Source organism: Pseudorasbora parva, chromosome 1 (assembly GCF_024679245.1).
Source record: "Pseudorasbora parva isolate DD20220531a chromosome 1, ASM2467924v1, whole genome shotgun sequence".
NCBI lineage: Eukaryota > Metazoa > Chordata > Actinopteri > Cypriniformes > Gobionidae > Pseudorasbora > Pseudorasbora parva.
The window spans coordinates 68,690,838-68,710,590 of NC_090172.1; the positions used below are offsets into that span (position 1 = coordinate 68,690,838).

General features: G+C 39.9%; 2 protein-coding genes across 2 annotated transcripts in view; both read right to left on the reverse strand.

Moving 5' to 3' along the window:
• Positions 1–5,973, reverse strand: part of LOC137075964 (uncharacterized) — a 40,949-nt gene extending 34,976 nt beyond the window's left edge. The window contains exons 1-4 of the mRNA XM_067444934.1: positions 5,969–5,973; positions 5,797–5,867; positions 2,609–2,793; positions 2,418–2,507 (exon numbers count right to left, since the gene is read on the reverse strand). Coding sequence (XP_067301035.1) covers positions 2,418–2,507; positions 2,609–2,793; positions 5,797–5,867; positions 5,969–5,973 — 351 coding nt within the window. The remainder of the gene's footprint in view (positions 1–2,417; positions 2,508–2,608; positions 2,794–5,796; positions 5,868–5,968) is intronic.
• Positions 5,974–6,978: 1,005 nt separating this feature from the next.
• On the reverse strand, positions 6,979–19,408 carry LOC137076054 (uncharacterized). The gene is made up of 10 exons (XM_067445019.1): positions 19,354–19,408; positions 17,975–18,233; positions 12,527–12,672; positions 12,040–12,319; positions 11,786–11,925; positions 8,346–8,625; positions 8,101–8,240; positions 7,390–7,481; positions 7,185–7,281; positions 6,979–7,064 (listed from the first exon to the last, which is right to left on the reverse strand). The coding sequence occupies exons 1-10, from the start codon at positions 19,406–19,408 to the stop codon at positions 7,042–7,044; spliced, it is 1,512 nt and encodes a 503-aa protein (XP_067301120.1). The 3' UTR covers positions 6,979–7,041.
• Positions 19,409–19,753: the final 345 nt, after the last annotated feature.

The following is a 19,753-nucleotide window of genomic DNA, read 5'->3' on the forward strand; positions in this document are numbered from 1 at the left end:
AATACCATAATATTAATTAGGCTACTTGTTTATTGAAATAGGCTACACCATTCATGCTACACAATTCACGATTGCAAAGTCGACTTGTGTTATTAGCAATATCATAAATCATAAATATCAACACTACAAAAAAACTCAGTTTTACCCCAGTATGTTTCTTCTGTCAGCTTATTTTGCTACTCACTTTTTTGATTTCTCCACGAATGTCTCTAAAAAAGAGACAGGCAGCGTGAGCCTCAACGTGACTTTGTTACCAGAGGCACAGAGGTACTCCATTATCAATCACTGTTTACATTGACTATAATAATAACAACAACAATAACAACATAAAAATCTGCATCATTCTTTCTGCATTTGTTTCTGGTTATTTTAATATTTTATTTGTCCTATTTGTCTACTACTACACTCTTTTAGGTGTAAAAGAGTTTGGATAGTTGTTAATATGGGGCGGCAGTGGTTCAGTGGTTCATGTAGGTTGTCTACAAACCAGAAGGTTGGTGGTTCGATCCCCGGTTCCACCTGACCTGAAGTGTCGAGGTGTCCATGAGCAAGACACCAAACCCCAAACTGCTCCCGACGAGCTGGATGGCGTCTTGCATGGCAGACACCGCCGTCGGCGTATGAATGAGTGTATGGATGGGTGAATGTGAGGCAACATGTAAAGCGCTTTGGATGGCCATAGGGTCTGTTGAAAGCGCTATATAAAAAGCAGTCCATTTACCATTTAATATGGGAATTATTATTATTATTATTATTAGAGAGAGAGAGAGAGAGAGAGAGAGAGAGAGAGAGAGAGAGAGAGAGAGAGAGAAAGAAAGGGAGAGAGACAGAGACTCTGAGGCAACCAGGACTGTACACTGTTTTCATACTACTCACACTAGCTCAGCATAAGATCTGGCTAAAAAATTAAAATTGTTTTCAAATATGACATCAGGCATTATTCTTTTAACTCTATCCTTAGACAGAGATCACATTTTTAATTAATCATAATCCACCTATAATTAATGCACAATTATCATCTGGTGGAATAGATGTAAAGACCTTACTGAAAAAAATGATATTACCAAAGCTAGGGGCATCCATATTAACAAGAATAACTTGCTTGTCGAGCAAAGCGGCCTGTGACGATAACGTAGCGACCAGAAGAGTCACTGATAACCTTTTCACTGGTGAATGAAATGGTCTTCTAGATGAATATAGTCGACCCTCTGCCTTTTGCATTAAAGCTCGAATGGAATACCTTTCCTCCCCAACTCCGTCTGAGTACACATCTGAATAAGGAATATGGGTCTGTCCATATCTGCCATAGGCGAGACAAAACCTTATTTCTTTTAATAGCGTTGTTGATACCTTTCATGTTGGTATCTCCCAGGACGGAGAACTGCAACACACAGGTTGTTGATTCGTGTTTCAACTTTGGGTTTGATGTGCCCTCTCCTCTACAAAACCCGGACGGCCATTTTGAGTCCATCTCGGCACGCCACCGCCCACCAGAGGGTCCGTCTTTTCCGATTGTGTCTGGAACCGAGGCACGGGGAGGACGTACCGTCCGGGGCCCAAAACAAAGCTCAGAAGCCCCTGGAGAAAAAGCCTCCTTGAAAATGTACAGAGTCCAAAAACCGAACTCGGCAAAAATCTCCAGAGCTTTTTGCCGAGTTCGGCTTTCGGACTCTGTCCGTTTTCTATATGGACCCACGCGTTTCTTGCCGGGTCGTTCCTGAAAGTCTCTACCCACAGTGCACCTCTTTCTACGGGCTTTCCGGCAAGTCATTCCCTTGGTGCATTTCCTGGGTCCCACTGTGTTTGGACATCAAGGTTTGCCCTCTCCCTGACAAAACCCTGTCTGACTTTGCTTGCACCCACCCTCCAGTGGGGCCACCGATCTGACCCTGCCCAAGATGAGGCACCCTCCCTGGGCAGGCCGGGGAGGTCTGATAGCATGGAGCCTCTCACTGAGTTCAGCTTTCTTTGTTCATTTTCAAGGAGGCTTTTTCTCCAGGGGCTTCTAAACTATATTTTTCGGTCCCCAGAAGGTACGGCTATAGGAAAATGTATTAGCAGGTAATTCCTGGAAGTCTCAGCCTGTGCACAGCATGACAAATCTGGGCTTTGTTCATGGCCATTCCCTCTGCCTTTTTTATGCATTTCCTCACCTTTTTGTGCCTTTCTTGAATGCGACTACCATTCGATTTCATCTTTGCGACAGGCATATATGGGGGGTCCCAATAAAATCACGCCACTCGGCTGTCTTCCAGTGCCCTGCGTAAATGCGAGTGCCCTGTTGTAAGACCAGCCGAAGGTGGATTTTTAACCCCAGGGTGGCAAGCTTGCCAAGGAAAAGACACCTGTTCAAGGAGGCTTACGGTGGAAATACACATGTGGAGGTTGCGGGGAGGGAATCATGCACATGGAGGCACCTGCCTGGCATGAGGGTCTGAGCGAGTGGGCAGACTTACTAGTGCGGCATGGACAGTGTTGGAGGAGCTCAGGGCATCCGGAAAGCTCACCTGAGAAAAATATCACACATATCCAGTCCGTGGCGTGAAATGGAGAGCAAGCGAAGGCACCTGAGCCTAATCCATTACCAGCCACTAGTAGAGGCGAGTACATAGTCGGACACAGGCTCCACTTGGACATTGTAGAATCTGGCAAATGTGTTTGGTGTCGCCCAGCCTGCAGCTCTGCAGATGTCTGTTAGCAAGGGGCTGTGCGCTAAAGACCAAGAGGAGATCACAATCTGGATGGCAGCACTTGCAGGTTCACATCCAGGTCCATGAGCGGTGTGGTGGGAACCTTGGGCACATATCCAGACCGGGGTCTCAGAATCACGTGAGAGTTAGCTGGCCGGAATATTAGGCACACTTCATCAACTGAAAATGTCTGCAGGTCCCCTCTTGATGGATGCCAACGCGATCAGAAGCACTGTCTTTATTGAATGGGAACTTAAGCTTGACTGACCACAATGGCTCTATGGGAGCCCTCTGAAGAGCATCTAAAACTACTGCGAGATCCCAAGAGCATACGAGGGGAATTCAAGGAGGATTTAGTCTCCTGGCTCCACTCAGGAACCTGATGACCAGGTCGTGTTGACTTACCTTTTTGTTCTGCAAGAGTGTCTGGTGGGCAGATATAGCGGCCACATATACCTTCAGGGTGGACGGAGACTTGTATCATATATATATCCTAATAATTATGTGTAATAATAATTTTAAAGATAAAAGAAGGGAACTTAGAGTGATCATTAGGAAATCTAGGCAACTATATAAAGATAAAATGGAGAAACAGTTTGTAATTGATGATGCTCGTAAAGCATGGAGTAGTTTAAATAATATGATCGGTAGAGACACCCAGAGACAACACAACATAATGGTCTATCTGTGAATGAGTTAAATCAGTTTTAAAGTCGGTTTGATAAAACCATATAAGCCAAGACAAATAACTAGCTATGTTAAGAATACAATTATTCTTACGGAGGAGATGATGTTGTGGCAAATTCTAAGTCCCAGTTGTCTTCAATATGTCAATGACAATCTCACTGAGTCGAAGTTCCAGGTCTCAGGAAGGTAAACTGTATTGTATGAACAACAAAGTGAGATGCCAGCTGAACATCTGACCATCTCATTCTTAGCTCACACTTTTATACAGTTCTAACTCATGAATTCATTGCAGGTGCGTTACTCCCCACATTCTGTCATAGTTGGTCCATTCATAAGCTTATCTAGCCTTCTTTTTAATGGTGGCCGACTGCCATTTGTTTTTCTTTCACATCCAATAGACATCATTCTATTTATCTTTCTTGATAGTCACCTCATAGTTTTTCCACAATTATATACATAAACCATTTTCTTCTAAGGGGCCGCTGGGCAAAGTTACTTTAGTTAATTTCCTCTACAATGGCTGGCTGTTTGGCAAGGGTAAATCCCTACAAGGCACCTAGCCTAGACGGTCTAAGAGGAAGGGCTGTAGTAAGGTGCATTTACCTAATGCATAACTTAAAGGTGTTTTAACTAAATTATTCCAACTCTTGCTTAACACATACCATCCCACTGTCTTGGAAAAAACTACAATCATCCCTGTGCCAAAAAAATAGCAAACCTGTATCATCTAATGATTTTAGACCTATTGCACATACCAGCATTCTATGTAAATGCATGGAGAGGGTAGTGTTGCAGTTTGCTGCAACACTACCCTTTAACCTCTTGTTAAAAATGTACAGAGTCCAAAAGCCGAACTCGGCAAAAATCTCCAGAGCTTTTCGCCGAGTTCGGCTTTCAGACTCTGTCCGTTTTCTTTATGGACCCACGCGTTTCTTGGCGGGTCGTTCCTGAAAGTCTCTACCCACAGTGCACCTCTTTCTACGGGCTTTCCGGCAAGTCATTCCCATGGTCCATTTCCTGGGTCCTGGGTTTGGACATCAAGATTTGCCCTCTCCCTGACAAAACCCTGTCTGTTTTGCAGTTTGCATATAAAGCACAGGATGCCATTTTAACGTCTTAAGGTCTGCGAGGACGTGGACGCACTGAAGCTCTCTTTCTTAAATTAGTTCAAAATTACTATCAAATGTAAGTAATTACCTTGACAAACTATGCACCATTAAAAAGATCTAAGACTTAAGTTTATTTTATTTTTACCTCTGTTTTATTCTCGAAGTCTTATAGTGACCGTAATGTGTTAATATGTGCCAGGAGTTATGAATATGATCATCGGCGTTGGTAACTTTTGATTATAATATGCGCGTCATTTGCTCCCATTCATAAAAAACTCCTCTGTGGTCGCCATGAAGACTCGACAAAACAACATCCCTCAGGGCTTTTACTTCAAATGTGTGCAGATGTGGAGAAATATTGATAGATTCTCATATGTTTAAGTCAAATTTCTATACAGAGAAGTATTATTTATTCAATCTTTATCCAAAATCCACGGATGTATCATTATGAGCGCAGTATACTCTGATGTGTTTTTTCAGCTCTTAGTGGCAGCCGGAGGGAGCTGGCAAGCTGTGCTTGTGAACATTCAGTCCAAATATAGCACATGAAGAACAGACAAACCATGTGACATTCCAGGAAGTTACCTGACATAAACAAAGCTGCCAGAGATTGTCAGATCGCTATTTCATGCAGATAGACACCTTTGAAGACAATAAACACACAATCATGACAATTTTGGTTGTTTGATTTGTTGGTTCTGTGTTCTTTATGCCATTTTAGTGGTTTCATAATAGATTATATTTATAATGCAATGCTATTCCACATAGCTTTTAGCATTGTATATTTTCTGTCAGATTTTTTGACCCGAAGCTAGATGAAATCACAGATTGTTATATAAAACACTCAACTTATAAAGTGATATAAAGTAAGTTTTGAATAAAACATGATTTTAATCTTATAAATTGTTGTTTTGCTGGTGTGCTAAGCTATCATGCTAGCTTGCCCTAGATGCACCTGCCACTGAGCAAATACTTTATTTTATGAACATTTTTTAAATGTAAAACTACTGAAATGCTTATTTGGACGAAATACATTTGATAGAGTCTCAGTGAGGGTAAAGTGAGAGGTTTGATTTAGAAATGAGGTTTGAATAGAACAGTTTGAATAGAGAGTCGTTAGTAAATACAATGCAGACAAAGGAATAATAATTAGAGCCAAAACCATTCCACAGATGTGTGAATGTGTCCTGGGGAGACAAACTGAATGGGGCAGTTTGCACCTCTAAACAATAGAGGCAATACACTGAATAAAAGCTCAGAAAACAGTACTGTATATAAGGGTTAAATACTGTATTTTTGTTTTGGAATACCTGCTCTATCAAACTCTAAAGAGATGCTCCTGTCTAGACCTGCATCTTTTATGTGCCTGGTTATATCTGTACTGTAAACAAAATATAACCTTATTACAAAACTTAACATTATTATTGCAGTACAGTGTAGTATAGTACACTATATACTAGATTAAAGATACATATGTCATACCGCATTTCGGCTGGTGGTTGCTCATTGATCACAGGAGTCATCAGGGATGGCTTTAAAGGATATCCTGAATCACCTAGCAGCCAATCATTTTGTCCACTTTCGTCCAGATATGCATTGATGTCACTGCAGTAAATGCTTTTGTGTTAAGGACTTTGTTAAAATAAGTTCATCATATGATCGTAATAGTATATTGTCAGGACCTGCTGAAAACAACATTTTAACTATTTCAAATAATTGTAATTAATTTAGTAAAGAGTTGATATTGTATATTGAGCATGATTGTAAAAAAAGAAAAGAAAAAAAAGTAAACCCCAGTGTTTATTATTTTAAATTGGCAAGAAATGTTTGGCTTTGGCACCACTAAATTAATGGATAGATTATACTAATTATATTATTGTAATGGAATCTGTAATCACACCCTAACCTAACCTCTATTAAAAATGAAGGCATTGTGTGATGAACCAGGCCACTTTGCCACCAAATGTCTTATAATCATATTGTGACCACCTATGGCCTGGACATTGAGAGCATGATACCCTTATTGGCACACATACGGCACCTAATTTTCTCACTAGGGGCTTTCATTGGAAACAGTGAGGCATCTATTACTTGCCCAGAAAAACACTCACCAGCTCATCTTCCCTTGGAAACCGGATGTTGGTATTCACTAAAACACTAGTTTCCCTGCAGGCCACTTCTGTAAGATTTTTAGATACACCAGGTTGTGATATTTTTGCTATAGGAGTGACCTCACTTTGAAAATTGCCTTTTGCAAAAACACTTAAGGTTAAGTCACCTGAAGAGTGACCGGTAATGCTCTGTGATGGCTCGTTGGCCTCTGTAATGTTGGTCGCAATTTGTCAACTAACTGTCATATCAATTAAATCATCCATAGTTTCAATTTTCACATGCAACTTTATGGTGATCAACATTAAAGAACAGAGAATTTTCAAGCAATGTAATTTTTATTTTATTGTAAAGCACTTTGGATTAACTACGGTTGTATTAAACTTTATATGCTCTATAAATAAGACTTGACGGCTTGAAGAACTGATCCAAAAGATTTCCCGTCATCACTTCCTCCCTCCACATCGAGCTGTAAATTAAAAGTTCATTACATTATAAAGACGTTGTTTCCTGTTTCATTTGTAGTCTATTTTGTATTAATTGACATTCTTGTTCAGTTTTCCAGTGTTTCTTTTATGAACACACTCACTTGGTGCAGCTTCCTTCTGCATCGCTTCCTGTTTGGGCAGTTGAGACCAGCGCAGCTTCACACCAGAAATCCCTCTTCCCGCCAGAACAGATTCCAGCTGAAACAAGCACATCTCTTAAAACCTCCATTAATTTGCTCAGATTTCTATGTGTTTCTCTCTCTCTCTCTCTCTCTCTCTCTTTCTCTCTCTCTCTCTCTCTCTCACCTGCGTCAGGAGCTGGGCTCTCGCTGCAGCATCAGACAGACTCGAGCTGGACTTCAGTTTGAGCTTCACAAACGTTTGCTTTAAACAAGGACCTGAAAGGGATAGTTCACCCAAAATCATATAGTCATCATTTACTCACCCTCAAGTTGTTTCTATCCTCTATGAATTTCTTTCTTCTGCTGAACACAAGGGAAGATATATGGAAGAATGTTCATAACCAAAGAGATTTCAGAGACCGCTATGATGATTTACTGAACCACTTGAAGGTGAGTAAATGATGATGTAATTTTCTGACATATTCCTTGCAAAACACCACACGTTCTCTATAGTTTTGATCACTGGCTCTGATGTGTCACAGACAGCAAATAACGGCATTAAATCATGCATTTTAAGGAATCCTAAAATACATCATTGTATCTTTTTGTTTTTGGCATCAAATGTTGTAAATCTGTAATATCTACATTCTGTCTATATACATATCTTATTCTGGTGCAGATTTACCTATCCCTTATAATTAAACAGATGCTACAATAGTGGGAAAATCATCAACAAAACTACACAAAGGAAAACAAAATATGACCCAGACACCATTAAATACAGGTTCACACAGTGAGAATGAACATGATTTAGTGTCGAACACGTGTTTTATTGACTGCTGAGAGCATGCATATTCAATAATAAATTGTCATATAACAGTTTGTTTGTTCATACCTTCTCCATAGACCTCCACCTCACACAGAGTGAGAATCCTTGAATCTCCAGGAATGATCAGATTCACATATCGACCCTCCATATCGTTACAAGTGTAGTTTGACAAAACACCAGCTGGAATACTAGAAATCACAGCACATCTACAGAGAGACAGAGAAAACTTCATTAAGACTTTATTCTTCCTGCACTTGTGTTGATGAATCAGGTATTTCTATGGATATTAAGCAACTGAAAGAGGGTCTCACACAGGATTGTTGTTGCCATTGTTCTCCAAAGAGTTTCCGATTCGAATCTCTGCTCCATTCATATGTTCTGGACAGCAGTCGTTTCTGTTAGTGACGAGCACGTTACTAACTCTGTAAATATGACGCAGATCCAGCCTCCACCACGGGTCAGTCTGATTAGTAGTTGACGAGCACGCTAACTGTGGTTGTGTGAAACCTGGTTTGGAATCAATGGCCTGTCCTGCGATCCAGCTGCCATAGGTTGATGACTGTGTAACGTTTCCTCCTTTTGCTAGATTATCTGTAAAATATCAGTATGAAGATTTATTTTATAAGTGTTAACTTCATTTTCGGAATGCACCTCTACCAGATTATACCAGACTAGAACCAGACTGTCTGAAATCCACTATAATTTATCGTAACGTCAATTATGTGGATCTATAACTGTTTTCCACAGTACATTTTCCAAGATAAGATACCTACTAACACTTCGGCACTTGACTTCATTTCTACTCTTCTAAGATAAAATAAAGTATATGTGACTGTGTTGATGTTGATGGAAATAATTCAGCAAAGAATTAGGTGGATGGTCTCTCAAATATTCTTTATTGGCCTGGAAAATTCGGAGAAAAACACATGGCCAAAAGGCTGGTTAACCCTTAAAGACCTAGAACATTTTTGGGGCGTCTGACCTGCCTCTACTTTTCTTTGTTTTTCTCACCCATTCTAGCAGTTAGCATCAAGTGCTATTTATTATTTTAAACAGGAGAACATTAAGTTTCCATCTAGCTCATTTGATTTTCCCAATTTTACATTTATTTATTATGAGAATGGATTAAATGAATATAATTTCAAGAAAAACAGCAGCAAAAATTTGGTATAACTCAAACAGAACTTAATGAAGTTTGGATGTTTTCCTTTAGAAAGTTAGACTTTTGTCTACATGTAACAATCCCTCAGCAAGTTATAGCCATTTATCATAACATTATTCTAAGTGTTTCTAGGTTTTTGAGTGAAAACAGGTGTATTTTATTTACTGACAATGTGTCCTAAAAAGTTCAAGTAGTAAATAGAAAGATTGTTATATAATAACAACACTGAAACAAACATTTTTCTTTAGAGAAATATATTAGAATTTGAACATGAAAAACAAATGCAAACAAATTGTGACAACAAACAGAAATAAAATAAAGGTCCCTCTAAAAAAAATAGCCTATTGTGATAAAGTTCATTATTTTCCATAATGTAATGATAAAAAATTAACTTTCATATATTTTAGATGCATTGCACACCAACTGAAATATTTCAGGTCTTTTATTGTTTTAATACTGATGATTTTGGCATACAGCTCATGAAAACCCCAAAAATTTGCATATTTCATCAGACCAATAAAATAAAAGTTTTTTTTAATACAAAAAAGTAAACCTTCAAATAATTATGTTCAGTTCTGCACTCAATACTTGGTGGGGAATCCTTTTGCAGAAATGACTGCTTCAGTGCGGCGTGGCATGTAGGCGATCAGCCTGTGGCACTGCTGAGGTGTTATGGAGGCCCAGGATGCTTCGATAGCGGCCTTAAGCTCATCCAGAGTGTTGGGTCTTGCGTCTCTCAACTTTCTCTTCACAATATCCCACAGATTCTCTATGGGGTTCAGGTCAGGAGAGTTGGCAGGCCAATTGAGCACAGTAATACCATGGTCAGTAAACCATTTACCAGTGGTTTTGGCACTGTGAGCAGGTGCCAGGTCGTGTTGAAAGACGAAATCTTCATCTCCATAAAGCTTTTCAGCAAATGGAAGCATGAAGTGCTCAAAAATCTCCTGATAGCGAGCTGCATTGACCCTGCCCTTGATAAAACACAGTGGGCCAACACCAGCAGCTGACATGGCACCCCAGACCATCACTGACTGTGGGGACTTGACACTGGACTTCAGGTATTTTGGCTTTATTTTTCTTCCCCCCAGTCTTCCTCCAGACTCTGGCACCTTGATTTCTGAATGACATGCAAAATTTGCTTTCATCCGAACAAAGTACTTTGGACCACTGAGCAGCAGTCCAGTGCTGCTTCTCTGCACCTCTTCTCGTTGTGCAGCGGTTTTTGCCACACTTTTTCCTTCCAACAGACTTCCCACTGAGGTGCCTTGATACAGCACTCTGGGAACAGCCTATTCGTTCAGAAATTTCTTTCTGTGTCTTCCCCTCTCGCTTGAGGGTGTCAATGATGGCCTTCTGGAGAGCAGTCAGGTCAGCAGTCTTACCCATGATTGCGGTTTTGAGTAATGAACCAGGCTGGGAGTTGTTAAAAGCCTCAGGAATCTTTTGCAGGTGTTTAGAGTTAATTAGTTGATTCAGATGATTAGGTTAATAGCTCGTTTAGAGAATCTTTTTATGATATGCTAATTTTTTTTAGATTTTGGGTTTTCATGAGCTGTATGCCAAAATCATCAGTATTAAAACAATAAAAGACCTGAAATATTTCAGTTGGTGTGCAATGAATCTAAAATATATGAAAGTTAAATTTTTGTCATTACATTATGGAAAATAATGAACTTTTATCACATATGCTAATTTTTTGAGAAGGGCCTGTATACTGAGGCTAGGTTTACATGTGGGCGGCTGTTTTCATAAATGGACATTCCTACCTCTCCACATAAATGGACATTCCTACCTCTCCACACATAATCTTCTCAAACACAATTTGAGGAAAATATACTGAGTGAAAACAGTGTAAAACACAAACTACATACAAATAGAGAAATATACTGACAGCAGAGCTAGAGAGAACTGCTGTGGCTGAGTCGTTTCTGCTGCAGTTTCATATTAAAAGTTAAAAATAAAAGTGTCATGTTGAATGTTAGATGATGTATGAAGGGGATTGCACACAGTGAACACTAATTGACCTCTAGAGTGTGTTTTCTATTCATATTTTTGTGTATTTAATAGTTTTATTTCTGTTTTAATGAACTCGATCTTTGCATGTGCACCATTTTCCATGTGCTTCCTTACAAGTGAAATATGTTTTGAATAGATGGAGCTGAAGCACTCTTTATCTCTCTTCACTGCTCTAGGTAATTGTTTTTGTGAAATGGTATTTAAGAATTTACTGTTTTGTAGAGCATGTTGTTTTATTATTATATTAATTTTTTATTTTTTATTTCTATTAATTTTACTCTGTTTAATGTAAAGTCGGGACTTGAAGTCAAACCCTCTATCCAGGTCTTCGGATCCGATATTTAGAAGATATTTAATAAATGTTATATTCGTAATATATAAAATATTTTACTAGTTATACAACCCATATTTGTTCAGTGATGACTACGAAGAAAACAGATTCAGATTCAGAACAGGTTGTGGGCTAATTGTACAAAAAACAGATACAAATAATTTTGCAGTTGTTACAAATATTGTATTTGCTGCACACCATCTATAATCAATCTTAAATGTTTGTTTGTGTGATAATACCTTTTCCATAGACCTCCACCTCACAAAGATTGAGATACCTTGAATATCCAGGAATGATCAGATTCACATATCGACCCTCCATTTCGTTACAAGTGTAGGTGGACGGAACACCAGCTGGAATACTAGAAATCACAGCACATCTACAGAGAGACAGAGAAAACTTCATTTAGACTTTATTCTTTCTGCACTTGTGTTTTCAGCCTTGAGGAATCAGGGATTTCTATGGATATTAAGCCACTGAAAGAGGGTCTCACACAGGATTGTTGTTGCCGTTGTTATTCAAAGAGTTTCCGATGCGAATCTCAGCTCCATTTATATGTTCCGGACAGCAGTCTTGTCTGTAAGTGACGATCACTCTACTAACTCTGTAAGTATTACGCAGATCCAGCCTCCACCACGGGTTAGTCTGAGTATGGGTTGATGAGCACGCTAACGATGGTTGTATGAAACCTGGATTGAAATCAATGGCCTGTCCTGCGATCCAGCTGCCATATGTTGATGACTGTATGACGCTTCCTCCTGCTGCCAAATTACCTGTAAAATATCAGTATTAAGATATATTTTATTTTACAAATGTTTACTTCATTTTAGGAACACATTTCTGTCTTCTCATTTTCTCTCTTGTTCAAGACTAGAACTACACTCTATAAATATATTAAAATCAGTTTTAATGCAACGAGAATGGCTTCAAAAAGTCAAATTCCCATGGAAAAGGGTTTAGACCAGGTTGTTATGAATTACCTGGATAAACCACATAGACTTTCACCTCAGCAAGAGCAAGAATCTTAGAAGTTCCAGGAATAACCACGAATACATATCGTCCCTCCATCCTATCACACAAGTAGCTGTAGGAAGCTCCTGCTGAGATATTAGAAATTACAGCACATCTGGAGAAACACAATAGAGTGTTAGTTTGAATTCTGAACACATATTTTTTCTAAATTATTACTGTATACTGAATGGTTTGATATTTTCCCTACATTTCCCTTATATGCCATATGATGTTTTACATTGTGTGTTCTTTTTGCAGCTTTGTTTGTATTTGCCATGCTAAGTAAAGCATTTGCCATGCTAATTAAGTTTGTTACAAATAGAAAATAGTTTTTTTAATCAATCTTGCATGTGTGACTATTCAGAGAGAAAACAGCATTATTGAATTTTGTAATGTTATGAATGTTCTTGTAACCAAGAAAACCACCAATATTGGTGCCATTATTCATGTTAGCAGTTGATCTCAGTATGGTGTCATCAGTGTTTAATCTTTAGAAGGTTAAATTGATAGAGTATAACCTTGGTCGTGTTGTTGTTCCTTTCCGCATCAGGTCAACAGGGTGTGTTTGCTTGGGAAAGCTTTTTCCCCTCGGTGGAGATCACGCTCAGAGCGGGGTGGGAATTGCGTTCATGGGGGCACTGTGGTGCGATCGAATAGGGCACTTTCACTTTCTTCTTTTTACCCTCCATGCATGCCACTGGTCTTATCACATCTTTTTTTCTTCTTACAAAAAGGTTGTGTGGACAAAAGGATTATTGTTGCGAAGTGGGACCTCTAGAACCACCATGCCATTAATTTGATCAAAAATACAAGAGGCCAGTTTGAATCATTCAGATGGATCTTTCATTGAACTGAATCAATGTCGGAAAACACGTACTGAAGTAGGCCTTAAGTATGTTGGTATTCTTTGCTTAACAGAAGAAAACTGCACTGGTATTTAGTTATTTATAAGGCCATTTTGGAGATGTTGCCATCATATCGTTGCCGTCTCATAAAACTTTTTAAAATTCGCTCTCAAAGTTGTTTTCTCTCTGTTTCTTTTGTTTGATCTGAATTAGGCAAAAAGGCTTTTATGTATGCAGCTCCTACTGACTGGAATCTTCTGCAATCGAAATTGAAATTACAAAATTTGCCGTCATTAGATAATTTTAAAACAGTTATTCGACAAATGGACACTGATTTAACGATATTTTGCTATTTGTAGTGTATTTTAGTCTGTGTTATAATATTTTGTGATGAAACTGATATATGCCTGCCGATTTTGGCCAGGACACTCCTGTGAAAGAGATTATTAGAGTCTTTTCTGGTTAAGCAAAGTTAAAAAGGCAATACAATAGGTCATCCAGATCAAGGGGAATGGGAGGGTCATCAGCTAGATTGGCACATCAACTGCCTCGTGTTGATGGCCGCATTTCTGGCCCTGAAATACTTTCTCAACTAATTTGGGGCTGTCATATCGTAGTGCAAGTAGATAATACAGCTATAGTTTCATGTATAAATCACCAGGGAGGTCTGTGCTCTCGCTCTTCTGTTCAGAAAGCAGAAATATTTTTCTCTGGGCCCTGGACAAGCTCCTGTCACTCAAAGCAGTGCACATTCAGGGGCAGTTGAATGTGGGAGCAGATTTACTGGCCAGACAGAATTACAGATGGGAGATGCAGATCTGGACCAGATTTTACAGGCAGAAATGGACCTCATAGGCCTAATATTGCAAATTATATATTGCCAACCGTTTCTATTAGCAATAACATTAAACAATGTGTTAAATTGTTGCTAGTTGAAAACCAAGGGGGGGAGAGAGAGAGAGAGAGAGAGAGAGAGAGAGAGAGAGAGAGAGAGAGAGAGAGAGAGAGAGAGAGAGAGAGAGAGAGAGAGCGCAACATGACAGTCCCTGCTTAACCCTCTGGACCCTATGGCTAATTTGTGGCTCTGAAGAAGTTTGACATATCAAGATTTCTTCAATGAACTCAAGAAGGTGTTTGATCACACTGCTTCAGGCAGAGACGCGGCATGTCTTCTGGCAGAGCCGTGAAAGGGTGAACGAACTGTAACAGACTATTCAATAAAATTTCGTACATTGGCGGCAGAGTGTGGCTGGAATGCCGAAGCTCAGTTGTACATGTTTCTACATGGACTTTCTGAGCAGATAAAGGACGAGATTTACGTTTTGGAATTACCCGCCGGGGTGGATAAACTGAACAATCTGGCTATTCAAAAGACTAAGCTTCGTCAACGTGATCGTTGATCGTTTTTTTCTTGGAGTATTGTTATGCTTCTTGTTTAATGTCTGCTTGTTCTTCTATGTCTTGTTTTGTCTTTCAGGATGAACACGCGGATTTATCTAACGTGCCACGTGAGTATCTTGACCTGAAGGAAGTGTTCAGTAAGTCCCGGGCTGCTTCTCTCCCTCCACATCGTGTGTCTCCAGGTATGTCTCCGCCTAAAGGCAATTTATACTCACTTTCTGTTCCAGAAAGGGAGGCCATGGAGAAATACATTTCTGATTCTCTGGCATCCGGGTTCTCTGCGACCGTGCATTGACTACTGAGGGTTGAACAACATCATGGTAAACAATACCTATCCTTTGCCGTTGATGACTTCAGCCTTCAAGCGGTAACAGGGAGCATCCGTCTTCACAAAATTGGACTTAGGCAATGCTTATCATTTGGTCTGCATAAGGAAGGGGGATGAATGGAATACTGCTTTAAACACCCCTAGGTGGCATTTTGAATATTTGGTCTAACTCCCCTGTCTTCCAGGCACTCATGAATGATGTGCTAAAAGAGATATGGTAGATCAGTTCATATATGTTTACCTGGATGACATATTGATATTTTCTTCTTCTTTTCAGGAACACGTTCAGCACGTCAGGCGAGTTAGAGGCTGTTCGAGAATGGGCTTTTTGTCAAGGCGGAGACATGTTCATGCACAGTCAGTTCCGTTTTTGGGTTACATAGTCTCCTCTGAGGTTATGCGCATGGACCCTGACAAGGTTAAGCCTGACCCGTAAGGCCCTACAGTGATTAGATGCACCCTTTTGCGTTCTTTTCTCATCACTTATCATCTGCTAAGCGTTATTTTGGCATTGCTAACAGAGAGTTACTGGCAGTCAAGTTAGCGTTGGAAGAGTAGCGCCATTGGCTAGAGTATTTGGGGTTACCTTTTATCATCTGGACCGACCGAAGACCTTGGGAGTGTGCTGTGATGTTTGGTCTCTCAGAATCCTTCCTCCTGGAGCCAGAAACTCTCATGGGTGGAGTATGCACACAATTTGTTACCAGTGTCTTCCATGGGCCCATCTCCTTTTGAGTGTAGCATAGGGTACCAGCCACTTAGCCACCAAGTCGCGGTCCCCTCCGTTCACAAATTCGTCCAGAGGTGCTTGGATTAGAGCCTGCGAGACTCTCCTTCAAGTGGGAGTGTGCACGAAGGCTCAGGCCGATCACCACTGGTCTAGGCCTCCCATTTGCGTCGTTGCTTCAAATTTTTGGCTGTGTATAAGCCCTCACATCTAGTCCAAACTAGGGATGGGTATCGTAAAGGTTTCAACGGTATTTCTACTCTTACCGATAGCGCTTATCGATCTTTAACAGTATTCTTATCGGTTCTTTTTTATACTTTTTTATAATAAACAGAAAAATTAAGAACATAAATAACATTTATAATCTGCTTTATAATCTGAAAACATAAAATATCTATAGCAAAATAAACTGTAATGTTTGAACAAAACGAAGCAAAACATCGAACAAGAACAAAGATGCAAAAGTACAAACAAAGGGTCCAATAAATACAATAAATACAGAATAAAACAATGATACAAATTAAATACTGTGATTTAATCTCAGGAAGGTCTAGCATTACTGTTCAGGTAATGGTGTACAAAAGACATTGAATAAAGTAATCAAATATAAAATAACACTGTATCGTTTTCACTGAACAAATTAATAGTTTCATGCTTTATAAAGCTACAAGAATCATTCTCATTGTCTTTTGTTGTTTGATTCACATTAATGGCATAATTGTCAGGGTTTATTAGACGCTACCCCTTTCAGACCGAATGCAGATCTAATAATATACATAATATATTATTCCCAACTATTAATGCCCATTTAAGACATAAACTGTGTTTAAGGGAATATTCTCTAAGCTGTCATTTGACATAGGGTGTTTGTTGTGGGTATTTGATGGATTAGACACGCAAACGAAGCCTTAAGTACTATAATGTGCAAGTTGCGGTCGGTAAAAGCGCACACGCATAAGCCACCTAGAAGTTGAAAACTCTTGCATGGATTATTGTGGTTTTTATAGCCAAATATATATATATATATATATATATATATAAACACATCCAGCAATTTAGCAACACTAGAGACTGTATTTTACAATAATCACTGAAATTTATCTGAGAAGAAGAAAGCACACTCACAGCATTTGCTGTCTGAGAGCATTTGACTGGGAATGTGACTCAGGGGGTTTGTTAGTCTCTCGGCAGTAGCAAAAAGAGTGTACGTGTTGTTTACGTTTCTCTTTATAATATTTGAGAAGAAGTTCTGTCTAACTTTGCCTAGTTCCACATTGAAAGCATGAAGGCTGTCTTTATAGATGTTATTATGGACTACAAGTTTTGTCTTCTGCTTTTGTTTGCCATCATCATAGTAACCCCAAGTGTTATCTTTTATTTTCATGTGTGTCTGAATCAAATTGAAAACATTTTACGTTCCTGTCAAAAGTGTTTCAAAGGAGTCTTTTATGCTCACTGTGGCTGCATGCATTTAATCAAATACAACAAAACCAGTAAAATTGCAAAATATTACTACATTTTCAAATAACTGTTTTCAGTGTAAATGTATTGTAAATATAATTGTGATTATAATTGTGGTATAATTGTAAACCTGTGATTAAAGCTGCACTTTCCTTCAGAAATCATTTAAATACTTTAATAATGCTTTAATTTAATAATAAATGAGATGGAAATAAATGCTGTTCATTTTAACTTTGTATTGAAATAATCCTGAAAAAAGTATCATAATTTCCACAAATATTAAGCAACAAAAACCTTCAACATTGATTTAAATCATATTTTTTTTCTTGAGCAGCTAATTAGAATATGAGAATGATTTCTGAAAGATTATGTGAAGCTGAATAATAGAGGAATAATGTTGAAAATTCAACTTTGATCACAGGAATAAATTACACTTTACTATATATTCACAATGAAAACAGAGATTAAAAAAAACAGTTTGCTGAATTCTCTGATTCATATCAACATGATGTTCTGTACAACTGGTCAGAGTTATGATCAGTGAACAGTGGAGGCAAACAGTTAACTGGTTCTAAATATGATTTATAATAAGCTAGATAGTTATAAGGCAACTGGACAGAATCTCTGTAAATAAGAATGTATTAGAGAGACTCACATGGGGTTGCTGAAAACATCTGGAGAAACGTTTCCGACCCGAATCTCTGCCCAGTTTAATCTCTCGCTGCAGCAGTCTTGTCTGTTGGTGATGACCACTCTGTTCACGGTGTACACCTTCAGCAGATCCAGCTTCCACCATGGGTTGGTTTGTGCCGGTATATACGTAAAGGTGGAGGGATTCAAATCCAGAGCTTTTTGGGGATACCAGTCATAATATACCGCCGACTGACTGGCTGTGCCCCATCCTGCTGCGTTCACTGGAATATTTTCAAAGGGAAAAACAATGTGAATTGTGGAAAGTGCTGTACAAATGAAACTGACTTGACTTACACGTTTATATGTTTTTTACAATCACTTTTACTGTAGCAAACACTGTGACAACATGTCATCAATCAAACAGGTAAAATAGACCAAGAATATCCATTACCTGTCACGCTGGGTTGATGGAATAAATGAAAGAGCAGGTTTTCAGCAGTAAATTGTTTTAATGACAAAACAAAATATCACTCAAGCTATTTCAACAATCCTGAAAATGTAAACATAACCTCACACTAGAGATGAGATCAGATAACCAAGGATATGTCACGGTTCATGGATTCCCTGTCTCACTCTTGGGTGCGTGTTGAATGTAGGTGAGGGCGGAGCCTGGGATTGGCTCATCACGCACCTGTGGCTGATCACCTGCACCAGCTGCAACTCATCCCCTTCACCCTATTTAGTCTCTCTGTTTCTCTCTTGTCTTTGTCAGAGCGTTGTTGGATGTTTCCCCTTGTGTCTCCGTGTTGGTTATCGTTTCCCCCTTCCGTGAAACGCTGGATCCCTTCCCGGATTACCTCTACCGATCTCCCGAGTCACAGCTGCTCACAGCCTGCCCGTGTCACCAACAGAGCCTCTCTCACTGCTCCGTCTTACCCGGACTTCTTCAGTGTTCTGAGTTTTGACTTCTGTGACACTATCTGTCTTATTAAACTGAGTTACTTGCAATTGAATCCTGCCTCTGTGAATCCGTTACAGAACGCTCTGACCAACCATGGATTCAGCGAGTATCAACGCCCTACTGACCAGCAGCAACGAGAGACTGGACCAGCAGGAGGCGAACTTAACTGCCACAGGACAGGCAGTACACACTTTGGTGGCACGGGTGGCCGAGCTGACCCAACAGATGCAACAACTCGTCGGTCCCACTGTGCCCGACCCACCGCCGACCCCCCACACACCATCCGCATCGCGGCAACCGGAACCACGTCTGCCTACCCCTGAGAGTTATGCCGGTGAGAGCAATTATTGCAGAGCCTTCCTTACCAAGTGTTCCTTGTTTTTCGCTCTTCAACCGCAGACTTTCAACACGGAGAGATCCAAGGTGGCATTCGTCCTCACCCTGCTCTCCGGACGAGCCGCACTTTGAGGAACGGCGGTGTGGGAAAATCAACATCCTTGCAGCTCCTCGTTCCAGACGCTGGCGGCGGAGATGAGAAGGGTGTTTGACCGAGCGGTAACCGGAAGAGAAGCGGCACGTCAACTCGCAGAGCTCCGTCAAGGTAACCGCTCGGTCTCGGATTATTCCATCGAGTTCCGCACCCTGGCCGCCGAGTGCAAGTGGAACGAGGAGGCACAGTGGGACATGTTCCTGCATGGGCTGGCTGACCGCATCCAGAAAGAGATTTTCATGATCGACCTTCCGGAGAAGATTGACGGACTGATCGAACTGGCGTTGAGGGTGGACGCTCGTCTGAGTCGGCTGAGATCCAGGATGGAGTTTCAGCACAAGAGTGTCGAA

What these genes read in the sequence shown, in the direction of transcription:
- LOC137076054 (XM_067445019.1), bottom strand. Translation starts at nt 19,408, where the DNA reads ATGTTGATTTTCCCACACCGCCGTTCCTCAAAGTGCGGCTCGTCCGGA. An exon ending in CGGCTCGTCCGGAGAGCAGG is followed by an intron (nt 18,234 to 19,353) that starts GTGAGGACGAAT and finishes AAAATATTCCAG; the next exon opens with TGAACGCAGCAGGATGGGGC. An exon ending in GAGCCCAGCTCCTGACGCAG is followed by an intron (nt 7,282 to 7,389) that starts GTGAGAGAGAGA and finishes TGCTTGTTTCAG; the next exon opens with CTGGAATCTGTTCTGGCGGG.